Consider the following 16,192-nt stretch of genomic DNA (forward strand, 5'->3'; position numbering starts at 1 on the left):
CTAAGTATTGTGAAATCGCTGTTAGTACTCGCGTTGGCAAATGGTAAAGGAAACGCTGCAAAACTTCAGGGGCACATATTATTTCTATCTGGCCATCTAGCTGTCTGTCTTGGTAGATTTTCTGATCCCAGCTATCAGACATTCAGAAACTTAATGCACAAGGGAGATTAGAAAAGGCAGAAATAGTCTGATGTTTAAATAGGAGGGAAAAAATTAAAATTCAGTGCAGTAAGATTGAGCATTATAGACTTAAAAAAGCAGACAAGCTAGAACAAAATGTTTTATTATCAAAATAAAAACTTTATATAAAAGCATTACAGATCAAAAGCTCTATTTACATTTATTGATTCAAGTTCCATGTATGCATCACTGAAAGGACACAGCAACAGGCTGCACTGGCAAAGGGAAATTGGACAACACTCAGACCCACCTCTACCAAGTGATTAATGCAAAAAAAATGGGGCGGGGGAGGGGAGGGGCTCGACACATGAAATCTGCCCAGAAAACTAAACTGGCGGAGATGTCGAGTCAACAAACTGGAAAGTCACCCATCTCCAAAAAGGCACTTCTCATTGCTCTAAAAGTGCTTGAAACCTGAACACTGAACACGAACCTCGTGCCTAGCTTTCATTGGTAAAAGCCTCTACCTTATGTCTGAAAACAAAAAATTTCTTCAAGAAAACAAAAACTGCAAATTGTAGGCTAATATTAATATCAATTTTCCAAGCAAAATGATCAAGAATTTGAAATGCCTTACATTTATTAAATGAAAAACTTCACAAGCTACCATTATACTGAAGGTTATATCATGAATTCAAAACACCCTATTTCATACTAATTCCCTAGGGCCGCAGTCGGCCAACTGCAGCTCTCGAGCCACATGTGGCTTTTTGGCCCCTTGAGTGTGGCTCTTCCACAAAATACCACGTGCGGGCGCACGTACAGTGCGATCGAAACTTCGTGGCCCATGCGCAGAAGTCGGTGTTCGGCCTGGGCGAGTCCATTTTGAAGAAGTACTGTTGATATTTGGCTCTGTTGACTAATGAGTTTGCCGACCACTGCCCTAGGATGTCTTTTCTATAATGACTGCGAATATAGCACTGTCCACAATTCTTTGGATTGTGCCAGTTTGAGCCCGACGTACCACCCAACCTCATGGTGGAAAAAATCAGCAACTAAATCCCAGTGGTGACTACTTGTATAATAAGCACCATAATGGAATATTCTCATTAGAGGCATCCAAAGTAACATACCCCACTTTCCAACAATTACCTCATTCCTCCACATGGTTTTTTAAGACTTTTGGGCCTTGATTCTGTAAGAAATGTCAAGTAGTGTGACCATCATGCCCATTGTTTTTGTGTCAACAAGTTAGAGGGCTGGTCTCAATAGATGTAATTAGCTAACACCACTACTGCCTTTCTAAGTGCTTGGTTTTATAGGTGGATTCCAGGGCTATTTCAACACCGATTAAATCAAACATGCTTTCATAAAACTGTCGTTTTAAAAGAATTCAGAAACGAGAGGGTGAGAGAGACCCACTGTAAACAGAGGGGGTTGGTGTGCGATGAAGGGGCAGGAGAAAGCAAAGAAATGGCAAGAGGACAAAGCACAGCTGGAAACATGTCTCCGCGAGGCTGGGAAACACGGCCGATGAGAGTTACTTGATCTGAGTTTCCTATAAACAAACTGATCACCAGAATTCTTAACTCAGGATTCCGCCGCGTGACACCATGGAAAACTTTAGCGAGGAAGACTGGCCCAGTGGAAGGCAGGTAGTGGGCCTTCCAAACACTATGCCTGCATCTCAAACTCCTGCTTCAGGCTGAAAGAAGAAGAGGAACATGTCAGGGCACTGTTTTCAAACTAAGAACTCTGTCCTGAAAGCCCAATTCACTCTTTTAGCAATGTTTTTATTGAGTTATAACATACATGCTTTCACATATGTTGCGCACATCTTGAATTTACATACACACGTGCACCCACACACAGATCTCCACTGCCCAGGTGACGTAAAATGTTTTAAACATTCCAAAAGACTCTCAATGTGCCCCTTTCCGGTCAATACCTGCACCCCCACCCCGAGATAACCACTACTCTGACTTCCACCATCCTTTTATTAAGACATAAATGAATATAAGATCTGGGTGTGGAAGAGAGAAAAAACACAATCATTACCTTTTCAAGTAAGCGTGCACATTCCCAAAGCCATGGTATTTGGCTAGGTACACCAGGACCCCAGTCGCACACCGCCCATCTCGCTGACGACAGAAGCTGCAATTGCAGATTCTTCGACAAGGCGGGCAATGCCAGTTCTGAAGAATTGTGAAAGGGCACAATTAAATCAAATCTACTCCCTCTCTCCCCCTTACTTATCTACTCCTATTTAACCTCTAAGGTGGGTATCATCAATCGCTTTTAAATCTTTTCATTTTTTTATTAAAAGAAAAAAATCTTAACATGGTGAATATCCACTAGTCACGCCTAATGTTCCCTTGGGAATCCCAGCACAGAAAGTCACTCGGCATTGACCAGGGGAGAACATGAACGGAGAAGCAGATTCCCCTCAACAGGCAGGTCCCGAGCTCTCGGGAAGGGGCTGACACCCACCCAGCACCAGCACGATGAATTCACCTGCCTTTCCCGAAATGAAAGCCCCACAACAGAAACCCTTTCTCCGATGCCATCTTTCTGGCCCCATCAGCTAGCGCCTGACCTTCAAAGCCCACAGGACCACCCTTCCGGGCACCTACTGGATCCAGCAGGGCGTCCTTGACCTCTTCACCGTAGCGGTTCCGAAGGCAGGGGCCGCAGAACTGGCCCCGAACGCCCCAGCACTCTGGGTTTCTGCAGTTTGTTTTGGTATCGATGGTTTTCTGGCGGCACTGATGACAAGTAGATCCCTACCAACAAAAAGCAAGTTAAAACAACAACACCACTGCTTTCTGTAGAGAAAACCAGCTTATTTAAAGAATGTCCTCCCTGATAGGTGGTCTGACATTTTGAGTCTTATTTCCTATCTTATATATACATGTATGTGCTAGGACAGTGGTCGGCAAACCGCGGCTCTTTGGCCCCTTGAGTGTGGCTCTTCCACAAAATACCATGTGCGGGCGCGCACGTACAGTGCGATTGAAACTTCGTGGCCCATGCGCAGAAGTCGGTTTTCAGAAAGGAGACAGATGAAACAAGTATACAAGACGAGTGTGGATGGGAGAGTTGGAAGGGGTCGACCTCAGCGAACGTACCTCAATCAGATTGAGGACGTTTTTTAGCCAAGGCCAGCTTAGGAGTATCCTGATTAAGGTAATAACAATGTACCTACCTATATAGTTGAAGTTTAAAAAGTTTGGCTCTCAAAAGAAATTTTAATCGTTGTACTGTTGATATGTGGCTCTGTTGACTAATGAGTTTGCCGACCACTGTGCTAGGACATGGAAAGTATCTCAAGCATGGCGATTTCATTCAGTTGGCGGATTCAATATTATCTACACTTCTTTCCTTCAAATAAAGGTCTTAACGTGCAAGAAAACTTGCCCAGAATCCTTTCTTATCTTTAGCACACCACCATCTCCCCAGCACCCATCTATGTAGACACGCCTAATAGATACACAGGAAATATGTGCTGGATGAACCAATTTCTAAACTAACACAAAAGATTTAATGCTACTGAAGACTGAGGAGGGCTAGATCCCAAGGATGCTACAAAACTCTCTTTTTTCATATGAAAGACTCAGGCACACATCCCATATGCTCGGACACTTAGAACATCAGCAAAACTCTAAGGAGAGAGGCTATCCTTCCTCTCACAGACGTTTACATTTTCATTCAGAAAGTGGAGGCTTTTACCAAGGAGCGGCTGTATATCTTCTCTCGAGAATTGTTGCAAATGTTCTCCAACTCCTCCTCTGTAATCTCTTCCACTGGGCGGATGACATGCGGAAGGGTCATGGATCCAGGACGACGCCCTCGGGGCATGTCATCATCCTGCATAACAGCAAGCATGGGAACAGTGTTCTGACCGGCTCTCCCCAGTCCCGAGTCTCAGACACCCGATTTATCATTTTTTCACAGAGAATTCAACTTGGGAAATCTTTCTTAAGGCTTATGGAGAGGAGACAAGTCCTCAGTTTACAGGACACCATCATGGAAATGATTCCTAAAACTAAGAAAAGCTGCCAAAGAAGAAAACTTTGACTCCTTCACCCGCTAACAAAAATCATCCAATATTCCAGACATTCACAACTTGCAGTCGTAAGAGAATCCATTTATAGGAGAGAAAACTTAAAAATGTAGTCAGTGTGGTAAAACCTTTAGACAGACAGAGTTCAAATCTTACTCAACATAAGAAAATCCACACTAGAGAGAAACCTTACAAAGGGGAGTGTTATGTGACAAAGCTTTTACCCCATTTGCAAGCCTTACTGAGCATCTGAAAATAGTGAACAGAAACATTATAAACCTAATTTATGTAGCAATGCTTTTATTCAAAGCTCAAGCTTTGGGAATCATCAAAGAATTCAAGTAGAAAGAAACCTTACACATATGACTGAGATAAAACTTATGTTAAGTGTTCAAGTCTTACTCAACGTCAGAGACTCCACTGTGGAGAGAAATCATATAAAACTCATACATGTGGGAAAGCCTGTAACCAGGGCTCATACCTCACTTGATACCGGAATATACAAGTGTGGGTGGGAATACATGAAACACAGAATTTATTCTTGTATTTTTCCATACAAACAACTGTAAACCTATTTTTGCCAACCACTGTACATTTTTGAGAGAAACCAAACAAATATAAGGCAAGGCCTATCCAAAGTGTAAGCCTTGTGGAACATAACAAAATTCTTACTAGGGAGAAACTTTATGAAGGTACTGCGTGTAACCAGCTTTATGAAAAATGCACAACTTTGTAGTCATGACAGAATTCATATGAGATGGAAACCATACAAATATCTCAAGACCTTTAGCAATGGCCTGCATACACCAAAGAATTCCTACAGGACATAGACAGTACAAATGTAATGAAGATGTAAGTTTAATCAGTTCTTTCAATGAACACACCAAAAAAAAAAAAATCATACTAGGGGGCACCAAGTCTATTACTTTTGAAGGTTAACCAATGTCAGATGTTAAATTCCAAGAGAATGAAAAGTTAAAATTGCCCTGGCCAGTGTGGGTCAATGGCTAGAGCAGGGGTGGGCAAACTTTTTGACTCAAGGGCCACAATGGGTTCTTAAACTGGACCGGAGGGCCGGAACAAAAGCATGGATGGAGTGTTTGTGTGAACTAATATAAATTCAAAGTAAACATCATTCCATAAAAGGGTACGGTCTTTTTTTTTTTTAGTTTTATTCATTTCAAACGGGTCGGATCCGGCCCGCGGGCCGTAGTTTGCCCACGGCTGGGCTAGAGCATCAAATGCACACCAAAGGGTCTCGGATTTAATTCCTGGTCAAGGGCATGTACCTGCGTTGCAGGTTCGCTCCCTGGGCACGTGTAAGAGGCAACCCATCAGTGTGTCTCTCTCACATCAATGTTTCTCTCTCTCTCCCCCTCCTCCTCCCTCCTTTTTCACCCTCTGAAAAGCAATGAAAAAAATATCCTCAGGTGAGGATTAACAACAACAAAAAAGTTAAAATTATTTAAAACTCATGAGAATGCTGTATGTCAATGGAGCAAGAAAATCTGTGGAAAGGTCTAATTATCTTCAGTTTATAAAATGTTCTTTGAAGTTTCTTGAAAAGGCTACACTGTTATTGATGATTTAAAAAAAAATCACCAAATAACTTGGTATGACATTAACAATTCTGAGCGGTTTGAGAAGAACATTTAATGTGAATCATTTGGCGCTAGGCCTACAGAAGATGAAAAACAGAAGAGCAAGCACAAATGTGGAGAACTCACGTTCAAGTAGCCGTCCATGGTCTTCCTCTTTCTCACCAACATGTACTTATCCTCCTCCTCTGCCTCCTCCTCCTCCGTGGGTAGAGCGCCACGGGACCCAAGGATCCGGGACCTTGACCTGGTAAGAGGACGTGCTTTCCGATCGGGGTTTCTCCTGGACGTAACACCTGGGAACGTGCGCCTCCGGGGTGTCTTTGGTTGCTAAACAAAACACACGACAGAACCCATTTAATCCAGAATGAAGGGAAGTGGCACCTTCTCCTATGCATGTGTTTAAGTAAAGGGAGAGCTCCATTTTCTGATTTTCTGTCCTTTCTATAATGCATGGGAAATGAGCCCAAAAAACAGCTGCTATAGTTTTGCTTTTGTAACACCAAGTCCTGTTTCTCTCCAACTGAGAAGTAATTTATTTATTCATCTCCATAATAACGATGTAAGAATAAATCTCATTTTCCAAAACAACCTTTTCTACATCTCTTTTTAAAAATATATATATATATTTTTTATTGATTTTAGAGAGGAAAGAAGAGGGAGAGAGAGAGATGGAAACATCAATCATGAGAGAGAAAGAATCATTGATCGGCTGCCTCCTGCACACCCAACGCAGGGAATGGAGCACGAAACCCGGGCATGTGCCCTGACTGGGAATCGAACTGTGACCTCCTGGTTCATAGGTTGACACTCAACCACTGAGCCACACTGGCCAGGCTCTACGACATCTCTTAAGCCCTGACACACTCACTATTTCTACAGTACACAAAAGAGAATGTATGTGTGGCTTTCCTTCTTCCATTCCTTGCTAGCTTCTTCCTTTTCTCCTCAAGGAGGGGTAGGGAAGGAAAGCCTTTTCTTTTGTACCACAGCAGACAACACCAAATTCCCCCGAGTTAAACCAGCTTAGTTCTCAGAATACACTCACATATATTAGGCCATGACTTGGTTAAGAAATCATTTCTTTTTCCTTCTCAGATTTTAAAAACATTGATTATTATGCATCTACCATGAAAGAGAAATGTGCAAATGCTGGAATACAGGAAAAATATTTTCCTATCTTTATTCTGTGCCCTTGAGGGGTTTAGTCTAGTTAGAAAAAAGAGAAATAACCAATCAAAAGGGGTTTGAGCACTGCACAAGCTTGGCATAGGAGGCCACACCTTCCCCAGGAAGAAGAGTCCCAGAGATGTGTTAGGTTTCCTCTATTTCCTCTTTGTCTACAAAATCCCTCTCACACACATCCCCACACCGCTCTATGAGAAGGTTTCCTCTTTGTCTATAAGATCACACAAAATAAGGAGTCTGGGTTTTCAAATATCCTAACAAATCTACCTCAGACCTGCCCAAAATGCTACTGAACAAACAAGGAGTTGCACTTACTGATCGGGGGCCTGGGAGGGAATGCCGTCCAGGGAATGAGCCGGGGAAACTTTCTAATTCCGCCATTAGCTTTGCAAGCTAAAAGGGAAGGAAACGAAGCAGAAATTATTGGCTTAGCATAACTGCTGAAAATGAGCAACTTATGGAAATTACTGTCGAATATCTGAGTTTCTGATTTCTCCTACACATTTACCAAGACTAATATATTTTTTTACAAAAGGAAAGTGAGCTTAGGGAAAGAAACACATTTGAAAGCACACACTGTAAAAATAATGACTTCATAGCTACACTGAAAACAGTTCTTGACACAGATAATCAACAAGTGGCTTAGAGGAAAGCTGGAAGAGTTCATTCTAACACATTCCAAGTGAGATACCTACCATTGCTTTGTTTTGCTTTATATTTAAAGCCCTTTTCTCCAGGAAATTCATGCCATTTTCATCTTCTGAATCTGAGTTGGAATCAGCCACAGATTTCTCAGGGGGTGCAGGAGCTGCTGCTCTTTTGCTGGCTGCGCCCCTGGTACTTCGAGCTGGAAACTTCATGGCCACCCGGAGAGGCCCGGACCGTCTGCTCTGACTGCGGGTCCTGCAGCCGGCACGGTCTGACTGTAATCGCTGGTTAAGCAGAACAATTGAGTTATCAGTGACTTGTCTGCTGAACAGGCTACATTGCCTCTGAACAAAAGATGCTTGCATCAAATACATTTTAACCGGCCACTTTAATGGTCAATTTTAATTGGCATCTCTGGGTAACAAAACCAGGAATTATAAATACATACAACAATCTGAGTGTAGTGTAACTCCGGTAGCCTCTCTGGGACACATTGTGATAAGCTGTTTTCACAGCCCCTAGGCCAGTGGTTCTGGGCCTTTTTTTTTTTTTTTTAAATGTGACAATCCCAACTCTCTTTTTAATTTAAAAATAGATCTTTATGTATTTCAAAAGAATTCCTACAGGAACAAATATGTGCTCTCCCATAAACATGATTTCAATGCGAATGGCAATATTAAACTATACTGATGATGTCTCAAGGCTTTAATCTACTTTTTAAAAAATTGTAGTAAAATATACTTAACATAAAATTTACCATTTTAACCATTTTTAAGTGTAGAGTTCACTGCTATCATTCAGATTGGTGTGCAACCTTCACCACCATCATCTCCAAAACCTTTTCATCACCTCCAACTGAAACTCTGTGCCCTTTAAACAATTCCCTGCAGCCCCTGGCAACCAGCAGTCTGCTTCCTGTCTCTGAATTGGCTACCCTAGATACCTCTCTAATCCACTTATCATAAGGCTAAAATGAGAAAATTCTTATTTTAAAGTAATGTAGGCTTCCATCATTAAATATGTGTTAAGATCGGCCACTAGGGAAATGCAAATCAGGATCACAAAATACCGCTTCGTACCCACATACATTGCTGGCTGGAATGTAAGATGGTGCAGCCACTTTGGAGAACAGTCTGTCAGATCCTCAAAAGGTTAAACAGCTACTTTATAACCCAGCAGTTACACTCCTAGGTAGATACTCAAAAGTGTATGTCCACACAAAAGCTTGTACATCAGTGCTCATAGCAGTTTGTACCATAATAGCCAAAAGGTACAAACAGCCAAAACATCTATCAACTGATGAATTGATAAAGTGTGGTATATTCACACAATGGAATGTGATTCAGTAATAAAAAGATGCTAAGTATTGGCTTATGTCACAACATGGAAGAATCTATGTGAAACAAGCCAGTCACAAAAGACCACATATTGTATGGTACCATATATTGTATGGTACCATTTCTACGAAAAGTCCAGAATAGGCAAACCTATAACGATAAAAAACAGGCTGGTGGTTGCCAGTGACTGAGTGTGTTGGGAAAGGATGCAAAGTGACCGTTGATGGGTACTGGGTTTCTTTTGGAGTAATAAAAATACTATCCCAAAATAGATTGTTGTGATGGTTGAGAAAAAAACAAGAAAAAATATCCCCCATAAAATCCCAGAAAGTGAAGACCCACTTTCAAAAATTCAAAACTTTCTAAAATCCCCACAGCTTTTACTACTCTTCATGTACTTTTCGGGTACGCAAATTGAGACTATAAAATGACAAAAAACTTTCATGAGTTCTGAAGACTTAATTGATTGGCATTTTATTGATCACAACACTCAGCACCTACAGAGAATTGAAACAATACCCAGAAGTGATTTGGGCTGCAGACTATGTTTGGGTCACGTCCAGATTTTCAGAGCTGCCCTGGCAAGAACGCCAACATGCACGGATTTAGACCAGTATTACTCATTTCAGGAAATACTGCACTACCGTGAAGCTATGAGAGCCATAAAAACATTCCCTGGTCAGGCCCTCTCACTCATGTTGGCGTCACTCAAGTGTGGTTCCAGGCGGTCAGACCACACTGAGCTGCAGAGCATGCACCTGACTGCAAATCAACACACGGCTTCCTTTGTCAAGAAAGTCTTGCTACCAAGAAACCATCTGCAGACCTGAACAGTATGTTCAGGGAGAGTGGAACCCAGGTGGTGCAGCAGCAGCAGCAGTAGCAGCAGCGGCAGCGGCAGCAGCCTGAGCAGGAGGAGAGGTTAAAAAGGTAAGGCAGCGTGTGCAGGAAAAGGAGCGAAAGTGGAAGCAGAAAGGGCCCTAATTGTCTTTATCTGCACTCGGGTCCTGGCGCATGCGTTACCATCACTGGTTTTCCAAATGCATGGATCTACTATGGGAACATTTACCCAAGGCCTGGTCTATGCCAGGCACTGGACTGGGCACTGGAACCTAACTGTGAATGGAACTAATCTTGAGGACACAGGTGTGCTTCCTCTGATTAGGCTGGATTTCTGTGGCAATGGAAATCTGGAGGTTGGCCAAGTTTACCTTAGCAGTTTCCAAGATTTTTCCGAGCCTACAAAACGTTCAGGCTTTACACATAGGACTACTTCAGTAAACTGCTTTAAGACCTAACTACTCTCAAATGTTAAAACGGTCAACAGAACCTCTGGCATGACTCAAATGAAAATTATAAGAAAAAAAAAAAAAGCTTTTTAAAAGCGAGTACATCACGCCTCAAAATGTACCTTACTTCTCGATATTGGTGAAACTCTCCAACTCACCATTCCATCTTGTATCTCACTCTCTGAGAAACCGCAAAATGATTCATCGTCAGAGTCGGCGTGAAAAATGCTGGCCAGTTTGTTAGTGACATCTGGCCTTGTTTTCTGTAAAAATCCACAATGGTCTAACACATCTTGCACCTCACTTTCTGAGAAGCCGCAGAAAGATTCATTATCAGAGTCCTCATAAAAAACACTTGCCAGTTCTTCACTGATATCTGACCTGAATTTAGGTTTCTGTAAAATAAATAAATAAATGTGGTTGTGCATCTTCCCCCCTCTTTCAAGAACCAATTTCCCATAAACCGTGCAGAGAGCAAATCACATTCACAAGTGCACTACAAGAGAATAGCTTTTGTTACAAAGAAAAACGGTTCAGAGGTTTACAAATGATTTCTGAGTTGTTATGGCAAATCATCAAGCATGTTAGGTTAGGCGACATTTCAAAAGGATAGAATAAGTAGCTAATCTGCCTCCAACAATTACTACCTAGAACCACAGCAAAAAGTGAAATGAAATTACAGTGCATACTGTATTTTCATAACCGCTGTATAGAAATGTAGGCAAAAAGCAAGCCGTTTTAATCACGCACAAAGCACTTGGGGCCTTTTGAGCACTGCAGACTCAATTCTGTTTATTCTCAGGCAGCACTTACTGTGTTTGCAAAATTATCAGAAGCAAAGCTGTCACAACTGTCATCAGAGGATGACGAGGTTTCCATGGAAATCAACTTCACATAGCTGAATTTCTTGAAGTTCCTCTTTCCTCTGTGATCCTTTTGCTGCAAATGGAAATGGCAGTACCATTAAGTGGGATGCTCACTACAGCAGCTAACTAAAACATCATTTTTAGTTTAGTAGCTTCAAACAGCACAGACATATCCATTTTTTAAACGCTGTATAAGAAAAGGGTAGAATTAGCAAATGCTACAGAAAATTTTTCAAAACTAACTAAAATCCTAAAAAGGGATCCCCTCTGAAGGAAAACTGTAATGATATTTATCAACTTAAATAAATATCTGTAGAGCTACCTCTCTACCCACCTGAAGAGCCGCCAAGATCTTAGCATTATACTGAGCTCCCAATGAGTTTAATGCCAAATTCCCAGAATCCACCCTTTAAAAAAAAGTAAACTGTATTTCAAAAGTGCAAAATGGTGGAGTGATCTCTCTCCCTCAGCTAAAATCAAGCTAGTCAGGTCTTCTGCTGCCAGCCGTGGGCTATGCACTATGATACTAAGTCCCCAAACTACAAAACTGGACACAGCACTTCTACTTCAAGATGGCAGGCTTTCAAATAGGCCTTGTTCCGATGGGGGGGGGGGGGAGGGTAAAGTGATTTCAGCACAAGTCCTTACAGATAGAATATATCAACACAGTGAGCAAATAAATGTTCAAGGAGCCAAGTTAAAGGTCAAACAGAACTCCAAACCCAGGGAGTATGCCAATTCCACCCCAGCGCTCTGCTAGCCTAGCCTGACTTTCAAGCTCTTAACAGTCCCCTGGCTATACAAGTCTTAAGTTTTAAGAAGTCCTTTCATAAGGCACAAATTACTTGTAGATATAAAAATGCTTCTTTCATTCATACTAGCTGTACCGGTTAATAAGGCGGATTTTTTTTTTCAATAGATGGAGTTACACATATATATGCGATTTGATATGTATGCTATTTTGTTGTATCGACAACAAGCTTCAAAGCTTCATGTCAAATTTTCTGAAGGTATTAACATCATAGATATTTTTACGCTTAAAAATGCCGAATTTTGTGCCCCCAAAAAAGAGCACTTGCGGGAAGTTTTAATTGATTACTTTATTTTGAAGAAAAGTGCTGCTGAAAGTTATCGTGTACTTCGAGATACGTGTGAACGCCGGTTTCAACGCTTTAAATGTGATGATTTCAATGTGAAAGACAAAGAACCTCCAGGTCAACCGAAAAAGTTTGAAGACCAACAATTACAAGCATTATTGGATGAAGATGCGTGTCAAACTCAAAAACTTGCAGAAAGATTAAACATTGCTCAGCAAACAATTTCCGATCGTTTACAAGCAATGGGAAAGATTTTAAAGGAAGGAAAGTGGGCGCCACATCAACTGAACGAAAGACAAATGGAAAACCGAAAAGTCATCAGTAAAATGTTGCTTCAACAGCATGAAAGAAAGTCTTTTTTGCATCGAATTGTGACCGGCGATGAAAAGTGGATTTATTTTGAGAATCCCAAATGCACAAAATCGTGGGTTGATCCAGGTCAACCATCAACATCGACTGCAAGGCCAAATGGCTTCGGAAAGAGGACAATGCTCTGCGTTTGGTGGGATCAGGAAGGTGTATTATGAGCTTCTAAAACCAAGTGAAACCATTAATACTGATCACTACCAACCACAAATAATCAATCTGAACCACAAACAGAATGGACCAGAAGGCACGGCAGAGTGATTTTGCTTCATGATGACGCACCATCACACACTTCAAAGCCAGTTAAAGACACGTTCAAAGATCTGGCCTGGGAAGTATTAACCCACCCGCTGTATTCACCAGACCTCAATCCTTCAGATTACCACTTGTTCTGATCGATGGCACACGCACTTTCTGAGCAGCACTTCAAAACATGAAGAAGTGGAAAACAGGGTCTCTGAATTGGTTTGCCTCAAAACAGGAAAAGTTCTACTGGGACGGTATCCACAAATTACTGGAAAGATGGGGGAAATAGCTAGCGATGGACATTACTTTGAGTAAAGCACTTTTGATGTTTCTCTTGAAAGTATCATGTTTTCTTTGGATTACAAAATCTGCATTATTAACCAGTTGACAGTTAATCTGCATTATTAACCGGTTGACAGTTAATCCACATAATTAACCGTAATCAAAGAAAACATGATAATTTCAAGAGAAACAGTCTCTTGCAAATAAAATTATTTTCATGATGATGGTACCCAACCATCCTATGCTCCTAAGTAGACTCCGTTCAGCCACCTTAGGAAGTTTTTGTCTTTTGTCCTTTTAGAAAGGCAATAAAATATGATAAAAGGTAGAGCTACTACATATTAAAAGGATCTCTGAACCCCATTTTTCAGATGAGGACATTCAAGGCTCCGGGAAGATGAAATTTATTGTCCAAGATCATAGTGCTGGAAGGAGAACTCAGCCTACAATCTCCTAAAACAGCAGTATTCCTGCATTACTGCAGGAATTATCATCATTTATTTATCAACCAGTGCAAGCACAGGCTCAAGACAGATTCGAGGAAGGCATTCCATTGGAAGCAGTCAGGGAAGTATATGCTGGGTTTTTAACAAGTCAGCACATGCCAAAAGTTGTTACTAGGCAAATGTTTGCAGGGAACGACGTAGAAGAAACAAGCAAATACTTATGATTGAGATAAACTTTTTTGACAGACAGGTAATAGACTACTAGCACTTAGTAGGTGTTTTCGGTGCCAGGCACTAAGTATGCTTTCACATTATAATTCATTCTTTGCAACAAAGGTGTATCATTATTCCCACTTAACAAATGGGGAAACTGAGCTTCAGAGAGGTGAAATGGATTATTCAAGTCGAGCGATTGCTTAAATTTGAATCCAGGCATGTCAGATTCCAAGCTCAGCTACATACGGCTTTCTTCACCCTGAAAACCAAAGCCTAGTTCCTAGGATGTCTCCGAAACCACGTGCCCAACCCGCTCCCCCCACCCCCAGCCTCCCCACCGTGAACCTAACTCTGATGTTTATTTTAAGCATGTCACATTCTTCCTTTTCACCCTACCCCCACCTTCTACCCTCCCCTGGGGCAGACCCCACGTTCCGGTTTCCGTTAAGAGCAAAGAGTAACGTTCCACTGGGCCAACATCCTGCAGCTTGAGAGTAAGGCCCCTGGGGGCTGGGGAAAGGAATGGGGGGAAAAACGAAAGGCTGCAAATAGTTTGGACCTCCAAGTCTTGCAATTGTACTTAATCACCGCCCGGGACTAGAAACACCCCCGCCCGTGTGCGCCACCAAAGTGTGTGCAAGACCTTTAAACGTCCAACCCACAGACCCTGAGCGGTTAGAAGTGGCACAAGCGGGCGGGGAGCTGGAAAGGGCCGGGCGCTGCAGGGCATGCAGGGTAAAGTCACGGGGAGCGCATCCCACCGGCCAGGATCGGGCCCGCGGACACAGTGGGGGCCCCGCGGACACTATGGGGAGACTGGCCAACCCCGTGCGCTGTCCGGCACGTGCACCTCGACCCCACGTGGCCCTGGATTCCCCACCGCTGCCAATCATCCTGCAAATCGCTCAAATCTCTGAACCGCCGCGCACCACTTGCGCACGCCCGGCGGGGACTGTCCCAGACCCCGAATCACCCCAAACTGCACAAAACCTGGGGCTTGCCTAAAGGGGCGCCGCCCAGGACGGCCACCCGCTGATGAGTAGCACTCAGTCCTTGGAGTTGGAGGGGGTCGGCCCGCACCCACTGTGCCCGCCCCGCAGGTTTGCCCACCAAGCCCTCACCAGCACGCGGCGAGCATCCATGGTGGTAGCCCGGGCCCAGGCCGGCGTTTGGAGAAGAGAGAGCCGAGTAGCCGAGCGCGCCGCGGTCCCAGCGAGCAGCCGCCGCAGGCGGGCGGGGCGCACAGACCCGGGCCCCGAAGGGCGGGGCTCGGACCGGCTTTCCCGCGGCGGAGCGCAGGTCCTGCAAGATGTGGTATCGGCCCGCCCGAGCGCCCGACCCGCTCAGCCCAGAAATAAAAGAGGCTCACTAAATATTCTGAACTCAAGTGAATTCCTTGGGGTTCCCTAAAATCCGCCTTGAAAAAGTGGTGTTTTGATGGCTCCAGGACTTCTCTCTTTATGTTGCTGCACGGTCCTGAGCGAACGGCGCGAAAGTGGTTTGTATTGCTGGGGGGGTTAGCTGGATGATTTGCATGAATTCCGGGCCGGGAGAAGAAGTGAAGATGACGGCTATGGGGAACCCGCGAGGGTCCTGAGGGTCTCTGCCCTGAGCATTTCCATTGCGGCCTGCAGTTTGCATTATTAAAAATCAAAGAATCAAGCACGAACTCCACTCCTTGTTTGCACTTCTTATCTGGTAGCCACGCCATTATCTATTCTAAAGCAACAAAATGTGTTAAATCCTGATCTCTCTTACAAGTAGAGGAAACCGAGTTGTCTTACCTAAGAGTTGAAGTTTCTAAATTAGGAGAAAAAAAAAAGGCGTTGCTAAGACTTCTCTATTAGAGCGGACAGAAGCACGGTACTAACAGGGTTTGGAGATCTTTTCACTCGTCACCTAATTAGAATCAGCAAAATCAGAATGAACGTGAGCTATTTTTCATTGCTCTTTTACTCAAATCTGACACTACGACAAAATGAAGAGACAAATTTTGTAAAGAGCGGGGGGTGGGAGGGGGGAGAATTGCTTTTAGAAGAAAAAGCAAAATAATCTGGGTTGTTTTAAAAGACCCTAATTATAATCTTACATTTAAAACAAGTGCTTGAAATAAACACTCCATTTTCCCCCTTCAAAACTTTTTCTCTCTGGAATAATTTCTTTGTAGTAAGAGAGCATGCGTAAACACATTCCGTTCCTCTTCCAATGCAATTAATGCAAACATTTGTGAGCAAGTAATAATGCACGAGAACAATGGATTGGAAGAATTGGAAGGAACTTGGTCACCAGGTCTTCCCACCTTTCTAAAAAACGCCTACCCAGGGCCGCAGTGCCACAGTGCAGGGGACAAAGAGCTCACTGTCTCAAGGTAGGCGCCTGGAGAGGCTTCTGGTCTGCCTGGTGAAATTCCTGCGGTAGCACGGGCCCTCA

The 16,192-nt window shown here is 43.1% G+C and overlaps 1 protein-coding gene across 1 annotated transcript; it reads right to left on the reverse strand.

The window, feature by feature from the left end:
• Positions 1–268: 268 nt before the first annotated feature.
• Positions 269–14,904, reverse strand: CDCA7 (cell division cycle associated 7; the record flags this gene model as incomplete). Its single annotated transcript, XM_081095206.1, has 10 exons — positions 269–1,825; positions 2,179–2,315; positions 2,754–2,903; positions 3,850–3,987; positions 5,911–6,111; positions 7,285–7,362; positions 7,665–7,901; positions 10,366–10,638; positions 11,057–11,182; positions 14,884–14,904. The coding sequence occupies 10 exons, from the start codon at positions 14,902–14,904 to the stop codon at positions 1,795–1,797; spliced, it is 1,392 nt and encodes a 463-aa protein (XP_080951332.1). The 3' UTR covers positions 269–1,794.
• Positions 14,905–16,192: the final 1,288 nt, after the last annotated feature.

Source organism: Myotis nattereri (assembly GCF_964212035.1).
Source record: "Myotis nattereri genome assembly, chromosome: 7".
Taxonomy (NCBI): Eukaryota; Metazoa; Chordata; class Mammalia; order Chiroptera; family Vespertilionidae; genus Myotis; species Myotis nattereri.